Here is a 19562-nt window from a genome sequence, read left to right as displayed (position 1 = left end):
GACGACCACTGATTGATTCGAACTTAGAAGTTGCGATTGATTGGTTCTTCAAATGAACGAATTCGATGAACATGCAGTGTGAAATGTGAGGCAATTCGAGAGGCAATTGGTTCACATTCATTGAAGCAGGCACACACACACACTCACGAGCACACACACGAGCACACACATATACACGCACACGAGCACACACAACATGCGCACACTCACATTAATACAACATTGATATCGCTCATGCTGTGCTGTATGCGATACTGGCAGAGGAGCGTCAAGGCGTGGACGTTGGTGAGTTGATAGTTCCACAGGCGACGCTGACGCTCCTAACAGACAGCAGAGGAGAGAGGTAACAAGCAATCAGTACAAATTGTAACATTACACAGTGATACCTGTCTAAGACGACCGCTGAAGGGACTTCCAAAACCTGGTCCCTGTTACCAAGTGGTCTCCTTATCCAGGGTCATTCGGGGTTATGTACTCTTGCCGATGTTTACAGAAGCTCAGCAAGAAGGCATTTTGAGATGCAGCGGAGAAGACAAGCACTGGTATGGGCGCACAAGAAAGACACGTGTTCTTACCGCTATTGAGTGGTGCTCAGCGAGGATGCATTGCTTCATCAGGTAGAAGTAGACAATGTACGGATGCCAGCCGGGGTTCAGCGGCACCACGGTCTGAACAGACAACATGCACACAGTTTGTTTTATTCGTTGCCATTTTCAATAACAGTTTTTCAATAACCCTTCACATTTCAAAAAAATAGGTACAATCACTCATGAGGTCTTACCTCATCCACCACCTTCAACACCCTCAAAAATCATCTTTACCATCAAAACCGGGTGACCGGATAATTTTACCCCAAAAATAGGGTACAGTCAGACCTCGCTTATCCGGTCCTGTTTTATCCGGATCCCTTGCCATCCGGAAGAAAATCGTTGGTTACCGATTTACAGCATATGCCATGCATACATACAGTATGCGTGCTCGATTATCCGGTTCCCTCGCCTATCCGGAAATTTTTGTGGAAAACGGATGTGTAGCGGTAGCTACTTAGAGTAGTTTCACCTGACTGTTTATTGCAAAAGGGGGAACATTATCGGACACGGAAAAGCACAACTAACTGTGAGGAGAGCAGAAAACGAAGAGTACTCTACACAGGAATCACTGTGTAGAGAAGACAGAGAGCGGAATAGACTACGGCGCTGCGTGCACACAACAGCCACCGGAAGCAGCGTGCCCAGTACGGGATGCCATGTATAGATGGAGCCCGAGGGCAGTGCACTCAGACATGAATACGCACGCGCACCCGAGTACTGCATTCAGTGCATGCGGGGACTGTGCCATAGAAGGGGAAGGGTTAGTGATGCGCAGCCAGCAAGTACAGCGGTACATGGATGCATGAGTCTATGGTACAGCAGGCAGGGTGCGGTTCTTACACACGTACGCACGTTAGATCAATGCGAGTGAGTGTAGGGAGTAGGAAGGAGAAACCAGGAGACAGACAATGCTATGCCTAGGGATAGAGTTCGGTCATGATGCTACTCATTACACTACAGGATGTGTGCGGTTAAGTGAGGTCCGACTGTACTATCAATAATTCCCTCTTTAATCCAGCACTTTATAAACCAGCACCCTCTATAAAGTGGCATTCGCCCCGTGCTTCACACAGCCGAACATGTACATGCGCACACATGCAAACCCACACGCATGAACAGACACATGATCACTATAAACCAGAAACAAAGTGCCTCTTCCCAAGGCCAATTCAACGCAATTCACAAGATCGCCATTCTTCCAGGGCTACTGTGCGTGGCTACAACTTCCCGACTCAGTGAAGACTTCTGCATCGTTGAAAGAATTTAAAATGAATCTGAGGGCCTGCTGATGACTGAGTGCACCATTATAATTAAAAAAAACTAATCAATATAGCTTTTCGGCTGTTTCCTTTTCATGTATATAATCTTCTCCTTCTTTTACCATGGTTGGCTATCACCCACATCTTCCCGTTTTGGCTGCCATCGGAAGCCATAAGATGTTGATAAAATAAATAACCTCAAACTAGTGAAGAAAATAAATAAATCTAGTCACATGACAAAGATGTGACATAATCGGTTGTGGCGACAAACGCGATTAGGCCGGCTGCAGGGACGCCGTAATGTCGCACTCGCCCCAGCACCATTCAAACAGTTCCCTTTGGCAGTTCACGGCACGAACTTCAACAAAGCCCCGTGAATGCGTACTAGGGGAAGGCTAGACAGCATGTCTCTAGACATCAATAGGCATCGTATGAAAAGCCAGTCAATAGCACTAAAGAGCGAAAGCCTTTGTCACGGTTCGGTTTCACTCGCGCACCGGGCCCGAGCTGCCAGCGCAAACAAATGCCGGGCGCGAGCTGGCAGCACGAACAAACACCGTACTCACACGAGACCGCTGGGCCAACGGATGGCCACAGCCATCAAAAACAGGAACAAACCCATCCACGGCTCTTTCTCTTGCTAGCTGTGCTGCTGCGTGCATCCAACTGTTTTGCAATTTCTCCCTCCCACCCACGCCTCTTGATCTGTCCTAGCTCACTATTCTGGACAAATATTAATTCAATTGCAATGAAGCGCCGGGGGCCGGCGGGGGCATTCGGCGGCTTGGTCTGATTCCTAGCTTGTTGGTAACCGGCTTGAGGTTTCCAAGGTTGCTATGACAACGTGCAGTCATGCGCAGGGCCACCCAACATGCGTTGGGGGCCCAGGAAAGACAGAAACGCGTTGCTAGGCAACAGCAAAAGCGCTCAGCGAGTATCACGCTACTCATGCAGCACGCACGCTGGCTTAGGGTATCACGCTACCCTTGCGCTGCGGGGTACCACATTGCCCCTCGCTGGAATCAGACCCGCGCCCCGGATACCTTGCGCTGGCCTCCTGACGGCCAAACTCAACCAACTTGCGCGCTGTGACTGGGGTTGTGCATGCCTTAGCAACATAATGTGGCCCAGGTCGGCAGACTTTCAATTAGCCAAGCGAGCTACTCAGGCCAGGGCGCATGATCACTATTCGCAGCACTTATCGTCCATGCAGCAGTCGGGTTAACACTCCATAATTATACGGGCACTCACCTGCTTGGCGCAGAACTCCAGTCTCAGATTCATCTGGCCAGCTTTCAGCTCACCGTGTCGGTCCTCCAGATCGTACCAGCTCTCGATGCCTTCTTGCGGGATTTCCTGGGTCGAGCAAGCACACGCCGTGCACACACACACATACACACACACACACATGTACACACACGTACGCACAAGAGAAAAGGGTTAACCCGGCTCAGGAACGAACACACGTTCCCCTGCAATACATGTACAACGCAGCAGTTCATCGCGCAATAGAATTCAACACATCATAAGGGGCTATCAGGCATTATCGATAACTTTCACGAAACGAAAAAGTTTATTTAGGACCCTCCCCCACCCACCCACCCACCCCCCCTAAACGAAAAATAGATTGACTTGGACAGCAAGAATGCCTTGATGTCTCACATATCAATATTTTTCAAAACGAAACTCCCCTTGACCCACCCACCCATATATGAAACTTTTTCTCCTCGTGTAAAACATCAATAATTATGGACGGCCCCTAAGGTACCACCATGCCTCATACAACAGCAGATGCTGAGCAGTCCAAAGGAATACGCCTTCAATGAAGCCACTGTCCTCCTTGCCCCCCCCCCCTCGAATACTTGAGAGGATAAAGAGTTCCGACGTTCACCTTGAAACCGATAGGAATTTATAGAGCCGGTATTTGGGGATGAAAATAGTTACTAGCACTTACTTCAAGCGGAAATAGGAACCGGCCCATAAAGTCGTCGCTGGATTTCGAACGTGCAATGTCTGCCAGGTCCTTCACCCACCTGAGGACAAGACCAAACAGAAGATACACGGCAGGACACTAAACCCATTGTTCAAAACAAGACACCGGTTCAGTACCCTGATCAGAGAACAAGAGAGAAGAGAGAGAGAGAGAGAGAGAGAGAGAGAGAGAGAGAGAGAGAGAGAGAGAGAGAGGAGAGAGAGTGTGTGTGTGTGTGTGTGTGTGTGTGTGGCGCGAGCGCGCGCGCGTGTGCGTGCAAGAATTGTATTCAGGAAGAGGAACTAACAGTACTCAACAAACACGGCTCGAAGCAAAGGAATTTGTGCAACATCAACAGAAACAGCACACACTGTGAATTTCTGGGACAGACAGTCACTTGCAGACAAAACAAACTACAACAAGCTAAATAATTCCAGCAGAGGCACAGACAGACAGACAGACACACACACACACACCATGAGAGGTTCTTACCGCTTGGCGCCCCGTACTCCACTGATCTTCGCTACACTCTTCACCGTATCCCCCAGTGTATTCTCGTCATCATAATCCCTGCGCACGACGAGCAGCACATGTACCAACATACACTCACGGGTCACGACCAAACCTAGCCGAGTACAGTACTGTCGGTCGTCGAGGAACTGGGGGGTCAGCCTCCTAGCCTAGACCGTTCTTATTTTCATGTGCTACAGTCTATTGTTGTATGCACAGTTGAGTCTCCGTGTATACATTGGTATGCTGTGCTTGGTGAAATTCTAGCCTGGCCGTTCTTTCAGGGCCCGACAGTACTGCACGGCAATACTTTGGCATACCGTGCAGTGGACGTAGCATACAGTGAATCCGGTCGAAGGCAACCGTTCAAGGGACCTAACGCTTTCTTCTATCATACGCATGGCAGTAACGCCTACTAGTACTGAGAGTCTCACTGTGCAACAGAACTGCCCCAGGCAATCCCCCAGTCCCTACGTTGAAGCAGCTCTGAAGGACCTCTAACCCAGGGTGCTCTAAGACTGCTCGGCCAGTTCATTTGACCGTGTAGATAATAATGGCTGACAGACTTCAAGTGACTTGTGGCTTGCTGGACCTGACCTCATGGAACGTATACCGTTACTAAACCTGTACATGTAGCGTAGTGCTTGTCGCAGCATTGTCTCTCTCCGCACTGTCTCTCTCCGCACTGTCTCTCTCTCATCTGAAAGAGTGCAGAAATCAAGTTAGACTGCACTAACGTGATGCTTCAAGCCTAACAAGGCCGCTGGCGGTACGGACAGTCTCCTAACATGAATGCCCGCACTGAAGCTGAACGCGAGTGGACTTTCCAGCACAGCAGCAGAGCAAGACGTTATTTGTTTCGTCATTGCTCCATGCCTCACCATAAATCTAGCTGGAGATAACGATTCCTGACCGATGTGAGAGTCCTACAGAAGCAAGCATAAGCATACGCACACACATGAGTGCACGCGAGCAAGCAAGCAAGCGCGCAAGCGCGCACACACACACACACACACACACACACAGTAAAGCCGGTCATTTGAACGCCTTGCTCAAATTGTCATGCTTCTGTTCAAATTGTGCGGGTCAGAACAACTTCAAGGCACACAAAACTGAATTGCACTCTTCCATGCGAACAGCACAATCCAACCTCAACGTATACCACATTTTACCGGTTACAAGTCAACCTTACAGTTCATTGCCTGCTTTGGGTTCTCCTGGTATTTAATGTGGAATAACAAACAGGCAGTGTTGCCTTACTACATTTACGTTCTACAGTTACCTACAGTGACCGAGCTCGGGCTACGCACGCGGGCACGCAATCAGCCATCATGCACAGCGCACCGCGTGCGTATTATAGTCCATACACGTCGCCACGTGCCTAGTTTGCTTCACACAGCCACTTACGCAACAACTGCGCAAGGCCACAGGTTGCCCGTATGTTGCATGCAAAATGTACTCTGAATGCAGGCTTCAGAAAAAAAGTCGTCTAGGTTTTATATGATTTTGTACTGGATGTTGTTCTATGTACGTAGTCTGCAGAGCCCTAAAGAAGGAAAGGAGATGCAAGTACTGTACAACATGTAATTTTAGGTGTACATGTATTAACATGTCGGTGTCAGTCACCTGCCAAGTTTCAGGTGTAATGTAGAATTAGGCGATCAGCATTCCCATTTAACATACCGTGTACACTGTACAGTCAACTTCGCTAATAACGACTGCGGATATAACGACAATTCGCGAATAACGACAGAATTTCCATGCCCAGAGCAAAGTCCCATCCAACTGGAATACATACAATGAGACTTCGGGTATAACGACACTTCGCGAATAAGGACACTTTTCTGATTCCCCGCCGAGTGTCGTTATAAGCAAAGTTGACTGTATACTCTAGCAAAGCACCTTACAGTTCATATTCTTCGTCCCAGACGGGATTCAGCGTGGCGTTTTGTACCGACGTCTCGACGAGCTGAGCGGCCAGCCGATCAACTTTCTTCATTTTGCCTTTCCGCCGCGCATCCTCCAAGTCAGTCGGCGTCAGGTGAACGATACCCATGATTGCAAACGGGTCGCTGAAGCCTGGAGCATGATGTAGTACAGTCCGCAGTGCAAAGTAAACGGAAATGAGTGCACTTAAAACACACCACAATAACCCACTAGACCTCCAAAAACACACACACGTGAAAGTACATAGCAGCGGCGTCGTACACGCTACGGTCACTGCGGTTAAGAGCCGGACTTCCGTTCAACTTATAACGGTGTCACTATTATTTTGCCTCGGGTGCCCCCGCGAATCAGTAAAAATGCACTGATTCGGGGTGTAAACTTCGGAAACTCTCAGCGGGGGCCACCCCGACCCCACAAGCCAACTGTCTTCACATGGCTGACTATACTATCCTAAGACAAACCTGCGGATATTACAAATTCTTCACCGCAATAGCATTTACACACAGCACTCTATTGCCAGACCAAGCAGCAGCGGATAAGTGACATCTGCCGTCAGCGACGGCTGCTTCGGTTCGGACACGTTATCCGAGAGGGACCGGAGGCATCGTCATACCAAGCCATGGGCATGGCCTTCGACATTGAAGATATTAAAAAAGCCACGCGGACATCCACCAACCAGACGGACCGACATTATAAAGCGAGACCTGAAGAAGCCAACATCACTGTCCCCGAAGCCTTTGTCTTAGCCGAAAACAGACACGAATGCAATCGTTCCACTCACAGATGCGTAGAGCTCAGTTCTGAGTAGTATGCGAGCTGCTCTAATTATTAATTTTATTATTATTATTACAGCATTCGAAGCATTCACATCACGCACAAAGCACAACGATCTGAGACGGTTGCATTGTACACAACAAAGCTCACCATTCTCGTCCTTCGCCTTCAGGTCGCGACCCCGGTGCACTGTCGAACGCAAAGCAACACAAGACGAGACGAAGCAGAATTATACGAGTGATCGTTAACCACCACACGTGCAGAGATGGAAGTGTGCATAAGCTCGATGCATAAGGTCAAGAACAGTAGAGAAAAATAGTTTGGTCACTCAGAAAAAATCGACTTTGGGGATTTGTCAATCTGGCGGATTCTGGTGTTAGTTTCCATGGTAGCAGTGGACGGTTGGTACCAAGAGTACTGTAAACCGACCAATATTCGTATCACTAAATTTTTGCGATTTCTCAGAACCAGAGAGTTTACGATGGCAATTTTTGCGGAACACTGCGGCCACACACATACGTCCACTGTTGAAATTTGATTTCACGGTATGCTCTTCTCGCGAATTAGCAAACATTAATACGTTGCAAAACAGTAGGCAGTTTACATACAGTTCATGAATCCAAGACTTAGTGAGGTGCCCTTGACTAATAATACTTCAAGGTCCAGATAAGAGAGTAGAGGTGCGAGTATGATATCATTGCCTCGTCGCTTACCCGTCACCTTCAGAATTTTCCTGGGTCCCTAAGGGCACAGAAATCGATGATAAACATAATGACTGTGTCATGTGACGAAACACAGCCTGCAGTGTACTATGGCTGACACGGCCTGTACAGTTGCAGTACGGTGGGGTGGGGGACTGCCGTCTGCCACCTCGGCACACTGTAATAGGCATGTGCCAAGTTACTGAACACACATACACTATCAGTTTTACCATGCACTAATGCGCACATGCGCAAGCACACACACACACACACACACACACACATACACACACACGCGCACACACACACACACACACACGTGTGCGCACCCATGCAAGCACACGCTCGCTCGCACGCGCACACACACACACACACACCATGTACCATGTATCATGTATACGCCCGCCGCAAGAGAAACACGCACATCTGCAAATGTACTGGATGTGCACCCATAATAATAATAACAATTTCACGGTTCGCGTGAGACTCGGCGAGGAAGCCGATTTTTCCGCATCCGCCGTGGGAACGCCACCACCCTCTAGGATCAAGGCGCAGATGCAGTGCCTAAACGGTGGGAGGTGAGTAGATCAGACCCACCACCAAGTGGTCAAACACCAAAATTCCATTAGCTGCATCCATGTGCACCCATAGATTTTCTCTTTTTAGCAACGATAGCGGATCTGATTCTGATCGAAACAGATCAAGACAAGCGCTAGATAATCCACACAACTGGCGAAGCCATGTGAATCGACCCCCAATGCACACCTGGTCTACACCACACGGAGTACATCGGAATAGGACGGCCAAGACAGTTACCTATGCACACCCTACACTTGCTGGGATAACCAGTATAGACAGCACGCTGCTTTGATAAAAGTAGACACTAGATGCACTGGTACCTTGAAGTGAAATTGGAGTTAGTTACCAACCTGCCTCGGCAACTGGGTACTGGGAACCCAGGGCCAATAGACGTACCAACAACACACACACACACGCGCGCGCGCACACACACACTGAACACAGGCCCGGACACTACATGACTGATCATGTTGTTCACGTCGACTATCACAGCTCATTCGGCTCACCTCTTCGTTCTTCTCCATGCGCATGAAGTCTGCATGCCGCTCGGGACCAACGCTGAATGCAGACTGCGCAAACTCCAGCAAGTCTGTGCGCTCCACCTTCAGTTCGCCACTGACAAAGCCCATGCGATGCAAGACGACTTTGAGCGTGTCCCGATAGACCATGGCGAGCTGCAAACAGACCGGCAAAGCAGTTCAAAACAGGCCAAAATAGTGGAAATACTTCGAAGTTGAAGTACATGCACGATACAGGCCAAAGAATCCCAACCTCATAAATATAATAGCACGGACCACTATGCAGCCCTAGTGCACTACACATACTGTTCTGTGCACTCGAACGCGGCACTACGATATTACAGAGGTTTAGCATCGCGAATTTCGCGTTCGCGAACATTTTCGGTTCGCGAACTGGATTGCGAACTTTCGCATTTTTCGTTCGAAAAAGTAGTCAAAACACGAATCGCGGATTCATGTCAGGAGAGTCGTAAATTTACTACGCTGTACTGTCTGTATACGTACGCAATCAAGATTCCTGCATATGTACGACGTGTCAACGCCATGCATGTGTGAATTCTGTTTGGTAATCCTTCTCATAACGCGAACTCGTCACAAGGTTCGACTTCCCTTGGAGTGCGAACACGAACGCGAATTTCGTCACTGAGTTCGACTTTCCTTGCAGTGCGAACACGAACACGAATTTCGTCTTGCTAAACCTCCATATTCCTGAGGTTGGATTTCTCTGGCTAGAACTGTAGGTCAACAGCAAAAGGACATACACGTCTACACTAAATTAGGCATGGTGGATATGACAAGGAGAGCACACAACCCGGTCTCGCTGTAATGTAGCACTTCCAAGAACCATGCTGTTCTCGGAAAGAAAGAAAACTAGTGATGACTTCTTCAGTCTCTTAGACCTCAACGAATAATCGATCGGATAAAATCTAGGTTGACGGTTTGAAAATTCGAATATTCGACTTGAATGCATAAATTGAACGTTGCACTGTTGCAGACAACGTCAAAACTCTGCACGGTAGGCCGTGGAAGACTCTACTCTGACTCGAGTCTGAGCGTTTGTGACGTTGTGTGTTTGCTACATCAGGGGTGTAGCACCCGCTACAACTGGGACGGCCATGGCCGCACCACTTTTCGAAAAGTGTAGTCCGTCTGGAACGGGCAACACCGTAATAAAAAAATCGGGACCCATCAGACGCGACTCGGTATAAAAGATCTGGTTACGTTAGTGGACAGTTACAGTCCATTTCAAAACTATAGACGCGTACCTAGGCAAAAACCGTTATGCCAGCATCTATACCACATAAAATCTGTGATCACTTTGTGCATAAATTTTTCCAAATTGGGCGTCTGTTATCCAATCGTTTAGAAACTATTATGAGAGTAATTGTGTAGCGATCCTGAGCAATATTCCGAAAACTATTCTCAAAAAGTTCCAGCCAAATTTGAAATATTTCAAAAACCCTACGCGTCTATAGTTTTGAAATGGACTGTAGTCATAACTCGTAACATTTTGTCCTTCTCCTTTTTCACCCAGACCTTTGACTTTTGTTTGAGTTCGACTAAAAATTAGTAAAAAATGTTCCAATAGTACCCAGAACACAGGATTTTGTGTCTTTTTAAGTTTTTTTTACAAAATTTTCCCAGCAGGACCCCTGACCCCCCCCCCCCCCGCCCCGCCCCGTCCTTTCACTTCACAAGCCCCTCCTACGCTCCTCCCTGTACATGTACACTTCGTATTCGTTTCTTCTTTACTCTTGTATGTACTGGGATCAGTTTGTACCTTGCAGTAGTAGTTACTTGTACCGTAAAAGCAGAAATTTTCGGTGGTGTAATATTTTCGGTATTCTCCAAAATCGGCGGTTCGGTAGAGGGAAATTTTCGGTAAAACCCGTTTTCCAGGTAAGGCTGTGTTTACATGAGGCGGTTCAACCCGGGTTGAGTTCGACCCGGGTCAGATTTCAACCCGCCATGTGCACAAAATGAATGGCGCGTTTACATGACGCATTGCGCTTGACCCGGGTTGAAATTTCGCCCCGGGTTGATTTCAACCCTCCCCCCAAGGGGAGGGTTGAAATCAACCCGGGTCAAGAAAATCGTACAAACTTACTTTTGTGCGTATCTCGCGCCAGGTTTGAACAGCACTGCACATGCAAATTTCGCGCGAACGGATTCACGTGACCATACAGGACTCTAGAAGTGGACTTTTGGCGGCATATCAGTATTTGACCCGGGTCAACTGTCTTCATGTAAACGCTCACCTATTTTTTCTATCGTACAAACTTTCAACCCGGACTGAACTCGACCTGGGTTGAAATTTCTCATGTAAACACAGCCTAAGTGTACTAGTACTACATGTATACAGTATCGGTTGTACCGAAATTTTCGGTGCGTTTTATTTTCGGTAAAAATTGTCGGCACCGAATCGCGAAGTTACCGAAAATAAAACACCACCGAAAATTTCTGCTTTTACAGTAGTTTTTAGTTTATAGCTTGTAATTGTTGCGCTCTTGTATTCGTCACGTCGAGCTCCGTGTGGCAGAGTTTCGAGAAGGTAAATGGTGGCGAGCGAGTGAAATGTACCCTCTGCGATGCGTCGCTCAGATTCAATGGCTCGGCTACGAGTTCGATGCGTTCGCATCTTGAAAGGAAACATCCGACTACTTTGACAACCACGTCGAGCTCGAAGTAAGTGGAGATAACGAAGTCGGCTCAGTCAATGCAGCAGTTCCTGGGCAAGAAGACGATCTCCGTAGCTCGGACTTAGCACTAACCTGATTTTGGAGTGGCTGACTGGCTCGCTCCGACCCATGTCGATTGTTGCCGATAAGGAACTTGTTGAGTTGTTGATGTATATTGAACAACGTTCCGACACCGTATTCGTTAGTAACGTCAAGTCTTGCCTTTGAACGAAGGTATCGTCGCTGTTCGGAATCAGCACCATCCAGCCAGCCTGCTGTGAGAATCTGGCATCGGCGCTTGATCCTCACTTCAAGGACCTTGTGTTATTGGGCGAGGATGACCGTGAGGAGGCTCGCGATGAACTGAGGCGTAGAATGTCATGCGCTGACTCTGCCAGCAAGGAATCAGAGGAAGATGAAGAACCGCCAGCAAAGCGCCGATGCGCATCGGAGCCCAACCAGTCCATTCCGCCAGTGAGAAAGGAGCAGTCATTGCTAAGCTGCCTTGCTGGAAAGCACAAGTCCTACCATCCTGTATCTTCTAGCAACCCCAAGCAGCTCAGTGTACAGGAGCAGATTCAGCTGTACCTCGACCCGCCAGGTTGCGACATTGACTCAAGTCCACGGGATTGGTGGCGACCGAATGCTGCTTCGTTCCCAGCAGTTGCCAAACTGGCCAAGCGGATCATTTGTATGCCAGCGTCTTCGACGGAGTCCGAGCGCAACTTCTCCACCACTGGGATATTGACGGAACGGAGGAGGGCACGGCTCAGCAGCGATCATATCAACACACGATTCTCTTTCTCAACTAGAATCGCTCCCTCCTCCGTGAGTCTCAGTCTGAGCCCGGCACCACAGTCCCGAGCCTTCCAGACGTCTTCAGTATGCCAGACCTGGAAGATGTCACCCTGAGCAGCGATGAGGAGTGAGTGAGTGAGTGAGTGACGAGGAGTGAGACCAGATTCATTTTGCTTTCCTCTTTTGTTTCATTCTTCTTGTTCTTGTTTCTTCAAGTTACTGAAAGAGTTCTTGATAATTGTGAATAATGAATTTTCTTGTGGAATAGTAAAATAATCGTTCGTTCGCTTGAGTGGTGCTAGATTAATGTAAAACCGGAAGTCGAACGAGTCACAAAGTCGAACGTTTTAACGTCCAATTTTTTCCTTATTTGAAGAAACGTTATCGTGAACCCAGTTTGAAATGTCTGTGTAAAGATGCACATACATCGATGCATGTTCTTTCCGTTGTACAAACATTGTTAAACTCTCTGCACGTTATCATGCCAAAATTACAAAAAAGTTAAACTTTTTGGTCGTTAAACTTTCCGGTTTTACAGTATGTGTTGGTAAAATTCATGGTTCGTTACATCACTAAAGAAAATACGAGCGCACTGGACAGGTTTCAAACACGAGTGCAGAAGCCGGCCATCCACTGCGTGCAACTCAAACTTACCACCGAGTCGTCGAGATCGCACGGCACCTGAGGGATTGCCTTCCTGCTGGCCACTGGTGATGTGATGGCGGAGGTATTTCGCGATCCGCTCGGGTTCCTGCTCTTCACCGCATCATTACGCTGCACAGTACAAACGGGATACACACACACACACACACATACGTGTACACGCACACATGAACATGTACAATTAATTATACACACATACGGACTAGCCCCTGGTTCGAATCCTGGTGGTGACAGTCATTTGTCAGAGAGTGATAGAGGGTGAAAGAGGGAGAGAGAGTGTGTGTGCCTGTGCAATTGTTTCCCTGCTGCGATCAATTCGTCTCCATGGAAACAATTTGATACAAGGAGCAACAATATGGTAATTACAATACCTTCATTCATCGACCCTTTCCATGCTGGCCCCTCTTTCTTTCAATCAATGCACGGGAAACAGAAATTCTGCAAAAGGGTATGGATCGCGTACCAGCAATGAGCGTCCGACACGGCTGCTTTCGCTCTTTTCGATCTGCTCCCATTCTGTGAAGAGCGTGTTCTCCGTGCATGAGCTACCTTGACTGCAGGGCACACAACACATACATACATAGTACAATAAATATGAGTTTTTGCGAGCGCGCAAAAATAAGTTAACACAGAAGGCGCATGCGCCGCACCGGACACTTCACAGTTTGCTTCCTGCTCAGATTTGCATGGCTGACTGGTGACTCTCTTCAAAGTGTCCTAATGTGATGGCGCTTCTCCGACAAATGTTCTTCATCTGTGCGAAGGGCAACTTCATGATCACTGCACGCCACATTCCTGGCGTCACCAACGTGCGTGCTGATGCCTTATCCAGCCAGGAGCTCCTCCGGTTCCGCCACCTCCACCCGACAGCCAACCGGAACCCATCTGACCCAAGACGCCTTCCATCCCTTCCTGGGGAGACAACGTCAGCACCCTGTACCTCCTCGTGATGGAAGCCGGCCCATCTCTCAGCCGGTAAGCTGTAATACCCGAACTGAGATCTCTGAACACATTGACAGCTCTGCTGTCATTTTCTGTCCCGGCGCTCTGCTGTGCCCCAGCTTTCTTTCTTGCCCATTGCCTTATCACACTAGGCAACTATTGCGCAATCTCTGGTGTCGTAGTGGGAAAAGGATGCTTTATCAATTTGGGGAGTCAATCTCGCTCACCAGGCTCATCCTGCCAGTGCGGCTCACACAGCCCACCCGGCTCTCAAAAGATGCGACAGGGTCACTCACCTTGCCGCCAACATAAAGATGCGGCCAGGGTCACTCACCCTGCTGCCACTAAAAATAATACTCACTGCGAGCCTGGCAAACAGCGATTGACAAACCACTCCTATCCCCACAACATAATGCTCTCAATGCTGTGTAGTGTGCATGCAGGTGGGTGTGTTAAATGAATTTTTGCGAGCGCGCAAAAATAAGTTAACACAGAAGGTGCATGCGCCGCACCGGACACTTCACAGTTTGCTTCCTGCTCAGATTTGCATGGCTGACTGGTGACTCTCTTCAAAGCCCACCCTCCCATGCCCTCTGCTTCTTTTCTGCTGTGCTGCACCATGCTGAGGCACATCTTCACTTTCCTCTTGGTATCACAATAACCAACATTCAATATCACATCTCTTCAGTTTAATAACCGAATAAAGAGGGGAGTCAATCTCGCTCACCAGGCTCATCCTGCCAGTGCGGCTCACACAGCCCACCCGGCTCTCAAAAGATGCGACAGGGTCACTCACCTTGCCGCCAACATACAGATGCGGTCAGGGTCACTCACCCTGCTGCCACTAAAAATAATACTCACTGCGAGCCTGGCAAACAGCGATTGACAAACCACTCCTATCCCCACAACTCAATGCTCTCAATGCTGTGTAGTGTGCATGCAGATGGGTGTGTTAAACGTTGATCCCCGAGCTGTAGAGAGTGCTCGATGTCAAACACAGGGCTTAGAACATAGCAGACTCAGCGGAGGACGTTCAGGTTGGTTGTGACTCTGAGTTCATGCCGCTTGGCAATCATCAGACAAGTGAATGCCGAGACAAGTGAATGCTGAGTCTGCTATGTACCCAGTACAACACATGATTCAACTCCAACAGCGTGTCATGGCGTTATCATTTATCACGCCAGTGTAAACAAACCGCAAGCACGTAAAGTGGACATTTCCAGAAAAAGAACACACCACGTGAGAAGCCACTGAGAACCACATGCACTCCCGGCCTCGTAAATGGTCCTTTACAAAACCGGAAAAAGGTGGACTTTCAGGTGTTAAAGACAAGCCACACGTGCTCACGGTTACCAATGGCAACTGAACGGGGACGTAGCTGAGCTGGTCCCCCGTTTAGGGGGCGCACGGCCGCATATGTGTATGTGTAGGATGGCTGGTGTATGTCATTCATGGTCATTATGTGCATGCTGAACCTAGGTCGACATTTGGGAGCCCCCCCCCCAGTGGGCAACGCGCCTGCAAGCTCTGCACAGTGCTATACCTGGCTTCTGCAGCATGCTTGGTAGATGGAGCTCGGCGCCTGAGCATGTCACACAAACAACACAATGTAAACAAAAGCAACAGCAACAACAACAACGAACTGTCAGTGGACACACGTACATACAAGCAAGAGCATATCAGCGGCCAGAGTGTGCAACGCTATGCCCACAGCACATCAAAACTAGATCATTGCTTTCTGGTCAGTAAGGTACTCGTACGGTAAAGCACCGTTGACCCCCCCCCCCCCCCCCACGTCGTGTCCATTCCCAGCTGGTTTTTCGGCAGGGGGCGGGAAATAGATCAAGTCGTTCAAGTGCAGTACGATGTACAACACAGCAGAAGAGCAGACCTGGAATGCTGGATTGTGCACATGTTCATCCTGCACTGGCACGTATTGCGTACAGCAGCACCTACGTCGGTTCAAAATCGTATTTCGTTGTGTACGCCGACGTCACTTTACAGGCAGAAATTCAACAGGTGGCGGGAATTAGAGCGGGGGCGGGTCAACGGTACTTTACGGTGTTCGTACATACACCGTGAACACAGGCAGTACAGGAGTACGTTTCTCAACTGGTATAAGGACTTTTCGTGGACCAGACCAGGCTCAGATTCTAGTAGGCCACAACCGGAAGATGAAGATAAGGAAAGCTGATTACCGTAAAAGTCCGTAAATATGTAAGTACTTGCTTTCGAATTTAGTTGTCCCACCCGCACCAACTTTCGAGCGGGTACTAACTTTCGGGCAGGAACTAACTTTCGGACCAGACTTGTGTGTAGTGGAGAAGTCATTTTCCATGTAGATGTACGTGCTACATGCTGTGCGTGCGAACCGTACCGGTACGTATTTCGGGCAGTACTTCGAAGTATTTTTATCGGGCTGAACATGACTTCAACAGACAGAATCAAAAAGATGAAGGGGGGTATTTATTTCGGGCAGGCACTTATTTTACTCACTTTTACGGTAGCTTTTCGCACACGCATGCTCTTAAAGTGAAGTACCGTTGATCTGCCCCCGGGGCCCCCCTCCCCAGTCGAATTTCTACCTGTGAAGCGACTTCAGTGTACATGTACCGTAAAGTCGCGGATAAAAGCCGGGTTTGCATACAAGCACATCGCGGATAGAAGCCTGAAAATCAAACGGCTCAAATGCATTATAAGCCTGTCGCTCGTAGAAGCCTGGCTTCTATGCAAGCGCGGATCGGGTAGGTCAAGAGTGCATGCGCTATGTATGGTGCATAGTAAAACTGCCGCCATACCGGTAGTCAGTGGTAGATCTACGCGTGTCGCGCGTAGAAGCCTGGCTTCTATGTGTATACAAGCCTGGCAAAAATATCAGTGGTGCGTATAAGCATGGTTTGCATCAAAGCCTGATGCAGAAAGCGGCTTATGTGCTTATAAGCCCGGCTTTTATCCGCGATTTTACGGTATACGTCAAAATACGGCGCTGAACCGACGCATGCACAGCTGTACACAATACGTATATCAGTGTAGGGATGTCTGTGAATGAAAACGTGCACAATCCAGCACGGCGAGTCTAATCCGTCATGTCGCTGCACTTAGTACTGCATGCACTTGAAACACTTGATCTAATAAGCCCATTGCGCATTGCCAAATATGGAAGGTATGAGTAATGCATGTGAGTACGCTGGGATCAGCAATGCAGTGTTCAGCACCCCGCACGACCATGCCCAGGTGGCTGTGTGCACGTATGTGTGGGGTGTTTATGGTACAAATTACGTCATTGCGCAATGCCAATGGGCTTATTTCCGCCCCCTGGTGAAAAACCCAGGGGCGTAGCTCGTACATCTGTGGTGTGGTGACCACTGTAATACATGTAATTTTAGGTGCATTAAAATTTCGGTGCCAGGGACCTGCCAGGATTCAGGTGTAATCTAGAATTAGGCGACCAGCGTTTCCTTCACATACAGTGCATACTCTAGTGCCTTTTAGGTGTAATTTAAATTTAGGTGCCTGGTTTCTCTACCGAAATCACCAAAATTAAAAGTTACACCGGAATTTGCATGCTTTACAGTATGTGCCAGAGCACATCTGCGGTGTACCATGTGGTGACCATGTACCATCGGCAACTTCATAGGCGCCATTTTGTCTATTTTGACTATGTAGTAGCAAGAGTACATAACCCCCCCAGAGTGTGCAACACCGATCCAGCTCTGCATAGGGTCTTGGTCGAGCGGAATCGGATCTTCTGATGGCATGCGTACACTCCAAACCAGCACAAGGCCGGTCTCGAGGCAGGGCATCGTTGTTTTTGATCCGAGAGTACCCGCGACTCCCCGGGTTCCCGTCAGATGTGTACGGTATTATGACGCAAAGATCCGATTACGCTCGACCAAGACCCTATGCAGAGCTGGATCAGGCGTCGCACACTCTGGGAGGTTATGTACTCTTGATAGTACTGCATGCACTTGAAACACTTGATCTAATAAGCCCATTGCGCATTGCCAAATATGGAAGGTATGAGTAATGCATGTGAGTACGCTGGGATCAGCAATGCACTGTTCAACAGTCAACACCCCAGACGACCATGACCAGGTACTAGGTGGCTGTGTGCACGTGTGGGGTGTTTATGGTACAAATAATTATGTCATTGCGCAATTGGCTTATTTCCGCCCCCTGGTGAAAAACCCAGGGGCGTAGCTCGCACATCTGTCGTGTGGTAACTATGTGCCAGAGCACATCTGCGGTGCGATGACCATGTACCGTCGGCAACCTCATCGGCACCATTTTGTCTATTTGACTATGTACTAGTAGTGTGCATGACGGCCACTTGCTGGTGTGGTGACCGGATTGCGCTGACTACACGCGAGCTACGAGCCGGAAACCAGCCGGGAAGCACCGCAGCCTGCAGGACGGATCAACGGTACTTTACGGTACTGAGAATGTGTGAGTCCAGAGAGATGGATTTCGAAATATTTGGGGGTCCTAAACTTCATGATTCCCCAGATCAGGAAATCCCTTTTAGAAAATCATTCACTGGTTTGAGAAAATCCTTCAAATTTTGTATTATAATTATGATGCCAGGCTCAAATGGTTACTATTACTCAAACTGATGAATAAGTAATTCAAAAGTCAAACGCAAACACATTTTTCAAATAATTAATTGATAAAATTCCACTTTACCGGAGTGTTGGGCCACCACGGAACGGTCGCGACTTCGTACTTGGTTCTGCAAGCATCTCTACCAGCTAGTTATGCTCCTTCCTCGAGGAACGATAACTGACGACAATCAATTATTGAATGAATCAGACAACTCTTCTCAACTTCACTAAGGTGACATGATGCATACTCGGCAACTTCGTGGAAATTACTAATGCGTATCTCTCCGGGCGTCACACAACCTCCACTTCTTTGCTTCCGCAAGTCCAGCGAGCACGAACGTGAGACGATGGGTAGATCCAGTAAAGTCAATGTCGTGTATTGTGCTTCAACAAACTAGCTGTTACGTTCACAGTTTCGAAAGGACATGTGGAACACCCAAACAAAAGGACTGAAGAAAGTGATGCCTCCCTTTTTCGGTCTGAAGAACCTACGCGTTGTTGTACCCGCGCCCGCGAAGCTGTTGTACTCATCCAAAATTTGCGGTGAACCTGCAGTTGTTGGCCTGGTACATGCACTACACACCCCAAATGCGCAAACTCGTCCCTCTCCGGACCTAAAAAGGCGTGGTGATTGGAAAGGAGTCGTACCACCCGACCGGGCGTGTACTACTCCCAGCACATGGTGCACCGGTGGTTGGCTACATACGTATACAGGCAGCCGTCTACTCCGGGTTCACACTACACACATCTCTTGTGGGGATCCGGAGGGAGGGGAAGGAAGGACACAGCTTCGGTGACGTGTACATGTATACTGATCTTTGACGTGAAAGAAGTGTGTGCGTTGTCCATCGTGTACATGAAATTGTGTACATTATCAAACCCAATGATTGGGAGCCAGACAGGGCACGTCCGAAGTCACCAACACTAGATGTACCACCTGACCAAGATCAAAAAAAGAGTCCATGGGGTCATGCACTCTTGGCACTGTGCATGTGGGGCGCCGGCGAGTTCATACAATAAAAACCTAATA

General features: G+C 48.5%; 1 protein-coding gene across 1 annotated transcript in view; it reads right to left on the bottom strand.

Annotated features, from left to right (window-relative positions):
- Positions 1-19048, bottom strand: part of LOC135815789 (BAI1-associated protein 3-like) — a gene marked incomplete in the record, with an annotated part of 25903 nt that extends 6855 nt beyond the window's left edge. The window contains 14 exon segments of the mRNA XM_065329132.1: positions 211-320; positions 576-668; positions 3101-3205; positions 3804-3882; positions 4314-4391; positions 5213-5257; positions 6239-6410; positions 7203-7241; positions 7766-7793; positions 8839-9006; positions 12981-13100; positions 13453-13543; positions 15475-15513; positions 18615-19048. Coding sequence (XP_065185204.1) covers positions 211-320; positions 576-668; positions 3101-3205; positions 3804-3882; positions 4314-4391; positions 5213-5257; positions 6239-6410; positions 7203-7241; positions 7766-7793; positions 8839-9006; positions 12981-13100; positions 13453-13543; positions 15475-15513; positions 18615-18670 — 1223 coding nt within the window.
- Between the last annotated feature and the right edge of the window lie 514 nt (positions 19049-19562).

This window comes from Sycon ciliatum, chromosome 1, assembly GCF_964019385.1.
Source record: "Sycon ciliatum chromosome 1, ocSycCili1.1, whole genome shotgun sequence".
Taxonomy (NCBI): Eukaryota; Metazoa; Porifera; class Calcarea; order Leucosolenida; family Sycettidae; genus Sycon; species Sycon ciliatum.
Note: the sequence above shows the minus strand (reverse complement) of the source record. Positions and strands in the feature narration are given on the sequence as shown.